General features: G+C 69.0%; 1 protein-coding gene across 1 annotated transcript in view; it reads left to right on the top strand.

Annotated features, from left to right (window-relative positions):
* Positions 1-1,810: 1,810 nt before the first annotated feature.
* ADGRA1 (adhesion G protein-coupled receptor A1) overlaps positions 1,811-7,929 on the top strand; it is a 30,588-nt gene continuing 24,469 nt past the window's right edge. Inside the window, exons 1-2 of the mRNA XM_058299603.2 lie at positions 1,811-1,942; positions 3,123-3,246. Of these exons, the coding sequence (XP_058155586.2) occupies positions 1,893-1,942; positions 3,123-3,246 (174 nt within the window). The 5' untranslated portion in view covers positions 1,811-1,892. The remainder of the gene's footprint in view (positions 1,943-3,122; positions 3,247-7,929) is intronic.

Raw genomic sequence — 7,929 nt, 5'->3', positions numbered from 1 at the left:
AGGCGCCACTAGTGCCACGGATCCCGGGCCAGCCCCACGGGGAGCCGTTGACTCCCTGTAAAACCACCATGCACACGCCCAGGCCAGCCTTGACCCCTGGACCCCTCTGGCCACATCTGCCCCGGCAGAGGACGGCCAGAGGGGAGGGCGAGCAGGCGGCTGGCGTGGGGGCTGCCCTGCAACGGCTGCCGGTGGCTCCCTGGTCGGGGCACACCCGGCCATGCCTCCCGGCTCCCTTCCGATGGGAGGGTGGAGAATGACAGGCCTTCTGGGGTGTGGCCCAGCCCTGCTCCTGGGAGCCTCTGCTCCCTCCTCCTTACAAAAACCGGTTCTTCGCCATCAAAAGCTTCTCACAGAAAGGGGGGATCGTCCTGGCAGCTGGGGTCCTGGCCGTAGCCCCCCACCCCAGCTGGTGCAGCCTGAACTGGGCATTGGCCTCCTTTGGGAGGGGCCTCCCCCAGGTGTGGACAGGAGCCCCGGCCGACATTCCTTGTATGACTGCAGACCCCTCCTTGGGGCCTCTGGCCGAGGCCCTGATCGCGGGCTGTGGGTGGTACTCCTGGCGGAGCCGGAGAGGGCGGGGCCGGGTGTCATCTTGAGGAACTCTGCAGCTGTCGGTTTTCTGTCTCTGTGAGGCTGGCATGCTCTCAGGCACCACCTTGTTAGCTCACGACTCAGTGATGAGACACACCTGGCTCCTCCTGAGACTCTGGGCCATCCAGGTGTGCCATCCAGGTGCGCCGTCCAGGTGCGCCGTCCAGGTACACCATCCAGATGCACCATCCAGGTGCGCCGTCCAGGTGTGCCATCCAGGGGTGAGAAGTGCTGGCCTCGTCCTACCTCGTCCACAGCCCCTTCCCCCAGCTCCCTGGACAAAGACAGCCCAGGGCTGTGAACCTGAGGGACATCGGGGTACCCAGGTTGCAGCTTGCTCAGCACCCAGCGCTGCTCCCACAGTCACTTCCGGGGTGGCCCCAGCTACTCTGGGTCACTTTCCTGGTGACTAGAAGCCGGCAGCCTGGCTGGGTCAGGAGGGGAGCTCCACACACGGGTGGCAGCAAGGCCGCGGGCGGGAGGTCCAGGGCCAGGGGTCTACTGTAACCCTCTGTTCCAAGTCGGAGCCTGCTGCTGGCGACATGCGGGAGCTGGGGTGGCGGCAGCTCGGGCGCCCCGTGGAGGTGGGGCCGGGGCGGCGGTGGGCCCGTGGAGGTGGGGCTGGGGCAGCAGTGGGCTCGGGTGCCCCGTGGAGGTGGGGCTAGGGCGGCGGTGGGCTCGGGCGTCCCGTGGAGGAGGGGCTAGGGCGGCGGTGGGCTCGGGCGTCCCGTGGAGGAGGGGCTAGGGCGGCGGTGGGCTCAGGCGCCCCGTGGAGGTGGGGCTGGGGCGGCGGTGGGCTCGGGCGCCCCGTGGAGGAGGGGGCTGGGGCGGCGGTGGGCTCAGGTGCCCCGTGGAGGTGGGGCTGGGGTGGTGGTGGGCTCGGGCGCCCCGTGGAGGTGGGGCTGGGGCGGCGGTGGGCTCGGGCGCCCCGTGGAGGTGGGGCTGGGGCGGCGGTGGGCTCGGGTGCCCCGTGGAGGTGGGGCTGGGGTGGCGGTGGGCTCGGGCGCCCCGTGGAGGTGGGGCTGGGGCGGCGGTGGGCTTGGGCGCCCCGTGGAGGTGGGGCTGGGGCGGCGGTGGGCTCGGGTGCCCCGTGGAGGTGGGGCTGGGGCGGTGGTGGGCTCGGGCGCCCCGTGGAGGTGGGGCTGGGGTGGTGGTGGGCTTGGGCACCCGATGGAGGCCCTGACTGCCCAGTCACCGTGGCACGTCTGCTCTCTTGCCAGGATCTGAAGACAGTGCTGTCCCTGTCCCAGCGCCCCGGGGCGCCCCTGCACCCCGTCGTGTACGCCTGCACGGCCGTCATGCTGCTGTGCCTGCTGGCCTCCATGCTCACCTACGTCGTGCACCAGAGGTGAGGCTCAGCCCACGAGCCCCCACCCCAAGTGGAGCCCCCGCTCGGCAGGGGGGCCCGGGATGTCTCACCAACCAGCGCGAGGCGCCCCACTGCGGCCTGGCGGGTAGTGAGCGTTCCAGCAAGGGCCTGTCGCCCCCCAGGGCCGCCACTGCTCCACGCAGCCCCGGCCTCGTGGCCCTACTGGGTCGGTTGAGCCCCGTTCCCCCAGGGGGCCTGGCACCTGGGCGCCCCCCACAGCCGCGCAGAGCCTGTAGCTTGGGCCTCCTGGGCTCCCCAGGGGACATCCAGTCGCTTCTCTACTGCCGAGAGTTCCAGAGGGGCCGGCCTTGGTGCACCCGCCATGTGGGAGGGGCTTCCACCACGGTCGAGTCAGGCCACGTGCACGCCCCGAACGGGCAAAGCGTGGACTCGGCCACAGTCATTCCACGACCACAGTGTGGATGGGGGTGGGATACCCAAGGAAACAGCATGGAAAGGGCACCTCCCGGCCACGGCACGGAAGGGACACTGCTGAGGCCACGGCAGGGAAGCACCCAGCACTGCTCCCACGGTCACTTCCGGGGTGGCCCTGGCTACTCCAGGTCACTTTCCTGGTGACAATGAGCTGGCAGCCTGGCTGGCCATGGTGGGGAAGGGGCAGAGGCACCTCTGAGGCCACGGTGGGACAGTGGCATCTCCGAGGCCACGGCGGGGACGTAGTCACAGCTGTAGCCAATGGCTGCACAATACCTTGGTCGTGGCACAGGCAGGGTCGGGGCAGATGTAGACGAGCCGCCGTGGCCACATTGTCGTGGTCAGGAATGGGCGTGGCCATGGCCAGGGCCCGGCTCAGCCCCAGCCGTGGCCTCCTCCGAGGGGCCAGGCTCTGCTCAGAGAGGGAAGGCCTCGGTCCTTGCAGCCGGGGACGCGGTGGGCTTCGCTCTGCGCTGCCCTCTCCACGACCACAGGAAGTCCCAGGGCCTCAGGGCTTCGGCCCTTGTCTGCAAAGTGACCAGGTCTCCCTAGATCCAGCCGAAATCCTTCCCGTCGAGGCGCCCGCCAGCAGCACCCAGGGGTGGACGCGGCACCACTGTCCAGTCTGTGGGTGGCCCTCCAGCGCCCACTTCCCAGCGCGGCAGAGCCTGGCGCCCGTGCTCCCACCCCTGTGCCAGCCCTAACCCGAGCTCTCCCTCCCCAGCGCCATCCGAATCAGCCGGAAGGGCCGCCACACGCTCCTCAACTTCTGCTTCCACGCGGCCCTCACGTTCGCCGTGTTCGCCGGCGGGATCAACCGCACCCAGCAGCCGACCCTGTGCCAGGCGGTGAGTGCTGCCACTTCACTTTATCAAGCTTTAAACCCTCTATCCACCTTCCTACCCAAAGGGGAGTGCGTGGCCGCGTCTCGCGGATGCCGTCCACGGTGGTAGATTTCCAGACACTCCCAGCAGCGTCTGGCCCCCGAGCGTCCGTCACGGTTTCCCACGTTTTTCCACATGAGGCTCAGAGCCTGCGTGGGAACTGCGCCAGAGGCGCCGAGGCACAGGGGAGCTGGGCTCTACGTGTCTGCAAGCGTGGTCCTTGGATGGGGAGGGGGGCGGGATCCCCGAGGTCTGCCCCACCCCAGGCAGCTTCCACCAGCGCCAACGCCCCTAAGCAGGGACAACGCTGCCGCCCACAGACCACGAGAGAAGACTTGGGGGCTCCATCCCCGCGCGGGTTGGCCAGGGGCGCAGCGGGGACCCTCCTCCCCCTTTCCAGGGAAGAGCCTCGTCGCTTCAGAGCATGAAGGACCCCGCGAAAGCCCCTGAACCGGGGCCCTGCGCGCCCCCGAGGCGGCCGGCGCATTGAAGGGGAAGCGGGGAATTCGGCCCCGTCTTAGTAGGGCAGCCCCCGCCGCGCCACCGCGCCTCTCTGACCACTGCGTCCAGACTTCCTCTTCACGAGGCCGGATGGTGACACCCTCAAAGCCTCTCACCATGGGGACGCGGGCCAAGACCTGCGCGTGTCCTCGCGCTGTGCTGACGGACGCCTCTTGGCCGGGTGTGAGGCCACGATGGGGGCTCAGAGGCCACCCCTCTCCTGCGGCATCTGCCACAGCAGGGCCCTCCCCGCGCCTCTGCCTCCCAGTGCAGCGCGCTGCCCGGCCCACTCCGGCCAACAGCCCCATGCGGGCCAGAGCGCCCACCAAGGCTCGCTGCCCGCCATTCCCGCCTGGGCGGCTGGAGGTCACGCGCCTGGCCTGGCTCCAGCCACGGCCGCGCCGCAGCCCTTGGCTTTGTATCATGAACCCACAAAGGCGTTTCTGTGGGTGGGCATCACCGTCTGATCACCCAGGACCAGCTCCCGCCACTTGCATCTGCCCAGGGCAACATCACAGATGTTAGTGAGACGCGCGCATGGAGCCTGGGCCTGAGCTGCCTGCGTGGCTTCACGTCATGGATTGAGCCACACGTTGTGGATTGGGACACATGTCGTGGATTGGGCTCCACGTTGTGGACTGGGCCGCGCATCGTGGATTGGGCTGCGTGCATTGTGGATTGCACTATGTGTCACGGATTGTTCTCCATGTCGTGAATTGGGCTCTGTGTTGTGGATGGGGCCACTCATCGTGAATGGGGCCACACATCATGAATGGGGCCAAGCATATTGGATTGGGCTCCGCCGTGGCTTAGGCCATGTGCCGTGGATTGGGCCACATGTCGTGGGTGGGGCCACACATCTTGGATTGGGCGCCACGTCGTGGATTGGGCCACGTGTCATGGATTAGGCCACGTGTCATGGATTGGGCCACACACCGTGGGTGGGGCCATGTGTCATGGATGGGGCCACACATCTTGGATTGGTCTCCACATCATGGATTAGGCCACGTGTCGTGGATTGGGCCGTGTGTCATGGATGGGGCTGCAGGCTAGGGCCCTGTGGTTGCCCCAGTGGGCTCAGGTTACGTTGAGGCCATGCTGGACCCGGCAGCCCAGACCCTACCGATGGGCGTCCTGACACAGAGGGGCAGGTGGGCACAGGGGCGTGGCTGCCTGACCACAGGGCGGAGAACGTCGGGGCTGCCACAAGCCAGGAGTCGCAGGCAGGCCCTTCCCTGCCAGTGCCGGACCTCACGCCCCCAGCCTCTGGGTGGGGAGGGGGCTTCCTGGTGGGTCAGGTCACCTTGTGGCAGCCCCGGGGGCCAGGCAGGGGCCACGTCCCCAGGGTCACCCCAGGAGGAGTCCCAGCCGGACACAGGCCCCACAGCGTCCGGCGGCAATGCAGACTTTTCGGTGCTCAGAGACAGAGCCGCAGATCCAGAACCTTCCGTGCCTGGCCCCGTGCTCCTGGCCCCCCAGCAGGAGCATTGCCAAGACATATGGACGGTGACATGAAGGCGAGACGCTGCCCAGCCGCTCCCCTCTGGCAGGTGTGGAAGCGGGCGCCACCGCTGCCCGAGAGCACCGGCCAGGCGCCGCGGGGACGAGCACAGAGGCAGCGAAGCGCGTCCTTAGCTCTGGCGGTGGCGAGGCCTGTGGGAGCCACCCCTGCGGGCAGCGCCCTCAGCGCCTCGGCTCATGGGCTGGGCGCGGCCCTGCGGTGCTCGTGGGCCGGAACCTTCTGGAAAACCCAGCACCGTCCCTGTGCCCAGGGCGGCTCGAAGGGAGGCTTCCTGCTGATGGAGGAAACGTGCAACAGCGTACGGCGGCCCCGTTCAGAGGGCAGGGGCTCCCCACGGGGCGGTGGGGGCTCACAGCAGGGTGGAGGGGCCTCACGGGGGTGGGGGAGCTCACGGGGGTGGAGGGTGCTCATGCAGGGGTGGAGGGCGCTCACGGGTGGAGGGCGCTCACGGGGGTGGAGGGGGCTCACGGGGGCGGGGGGCCCCATGAGGGGGCTCATGGGGCAGAGGAAGGGGGGAGGGGGCTCACGGAGGGCAGCCAGGAGGTGGGTGGCCTGGCTGGCGTTCACTCGGGGGTCTTGAGGAGTGGGGAGCAGGGCTTAGGAACAGGAATTTGGATTTAAGGAGATCTGGCTGTGTTTAAACGTGTCATCTGAGCGAGGGGACATTTGCAGGAAATGGAAACTGCCGTGAGCCCAGCGCGTGCCTCCGGGCTGGCCCTTCTGGGTGTTCTTTACCACCGCCAGGTCTGGGGGCCTGGCCACGTCCGCCGGGTGGACGCTCGCTTTGGCACAGTCCACAGAGATGGTCTCACTAGAGAAACCCTTGTCCCCACGTATCCCCTCCGGAGCCCCTGGACCCGCGAAGCCGATGCCGTCTCCAGGTGCTGCCACCCGGTCCATCGCAGGAGGCTCTGGGCCTTCGCCCCGTCCACCCGCGTGGTGGACACATGTCCCAGCCAGCCCCTCTGACCCTGCGTGGGGGCTGGCAGCGCTCGGGAACAGGCCGGACCAAGCTCTGTGGTGGCCATCCAGCGGGGGCGCCCACGGCTCATGCCGTAAACCTCAGGTGCGCTGGAGCGCCGGCTGGGGAGAAGGCGGAGCCGGCTGCGGAGGGCACCTGTGGGGCGGCTGCCGCGCCCTCGCAGTGACCTCCCCGCTCCCGCCCCGACGTGTCTCTCGCGCCAGCGGCCCTGTGTCGACACGCGGGGCCTTACTGAGCTCCCCGAAAGCCGGGGCCTGGCGGGGAGGGAGCAGCCCCCCCGGCTCGCCGGCGCATGCCGTGGAAGACCCACACAAGACGCAGGCGACGAGCAGAAGGCGGCGGCTCCCCCGGGGGGCAGGCGCCAGCACCGCCCAGACCACACACCCGCGCGCCCTGGGGGCACCGATGGGGCTCCGCGGGGCCCACCCCCGCAAGCCTCACACAGCGTTACGTGAAGTGAGCTCTGGGGGGCCGGGCAGGCGGCTGTGGCGGCAACAAAAGGCTGACCTGAGACTCATCCAGAGTGGTGAGAGCCATCTTGCATGGGCAGGCAACCCTGGCCGGGGCGTGGCACGTGGCCGCACGCTGCCACCTTCCGGGGGTGGGAGAGCACTGCCCAGGCCCGGGCGGCACCCCCCCCCCACCGCCTGGCCCTTTGGAACCTCCACAGGCAGCACCTGGGGGGCAGCATTCCGCCATCAACCCTCTCCAGCGACCCCCGAGTGGGCACATCCCTCCGGGGCTCGGTGCAGGTGGGCAGACGCCCTGGCTCCTCCCTGGCTCACGCGCTCCACGCCCCGCTCCGCGCCCCGCTCCACCCAGCCAGCCCGCGGTGTGGGCTGGGGCTCCCTCGGGGCGCCCCTAAGCGCGAAGCGTGCTGGCAGCCGCTGGCTGGTGTCGTTTGTGCACGGCCGTGAAGCCCACCTGCTGTCGCCTGGAGGAAAGACGGGGCGTCCTCCAGCAAGGGACCAGGCTGCTGGGGCTCCCCCCTTCATCTTGGGGGGCCGAGGCTCGGCACCTCCCACTCGGCCAGGCTCGGGGCGGGCTATGTGCTGGGGCACCGCACATGGCAGGTGCAGCCCCGGTAGCAACGGGCTCCCGCTCGCAGGTGGCTTCGGCTGCGCGTCGGGCAGGGCTCCCGTTTCCCCCGGACGTCCGGGTCAGCGTAGAGCTCCGTCCCGACCACACGTGGACCTGGATTCCGTGGCCGTGCTGGCGCTGCAGGAGCAGCTGCGCTGCGAGAACCTCTGTATTCCTTCAACGTCCGTGTCCTTTCCGATTACAACAATATTTTACTTGTCGTTGTAAAATGTCAGGTTATTGCTCCAAAGGTGACCTCATTTTATGGAATCAGACGGAGGGGCACGGAATGCAAAAGGAGCTGGCGCAGTAAATGCCGGTGCCGCGACCGCGTCTCCATAGCAACGAGTTGCTCTGACTGGCGTGGACCCGAGTTAGCGTCTCACCACTGCCAGCCCCCGGCCTGGCGAGCAGAGCCACCAACCGCGGCTTCAGAGCACCCCGCTGCAGAGGAACGCGCTGGACAGCTGCGCGAGGCCCTGAGGCAGGGCGGTCGCAGCGCCAGGAGGGCGTGGAGGCCTCCAGGGGCGTGTGTGCGCCTGCTGCGGGGCCCCTGCCGGTG

The sequence above is a fragment of the Dasypus novemcinctus genome, chromosome 6, assembly GCF_030445035.2.
Source record: "Dasypus novemcinctus isolate mDasNov1 chromosome 6, mDasNov1.1.hap2, whole genome shotgun sequence".
Classification (NCBI taxonomy): domain Eukaryota; kingdom Metazoa; phylum Chordata; class Mammalia; order Cingulata; family Dasypodidae; genus Dasypus; species Dasypus novemcinctus.
The sequence above is the reverse complement of the archived record's forward strand: the minus strand, read 5'-3'. Positions and strand labels throughout refer to the sequence as shown.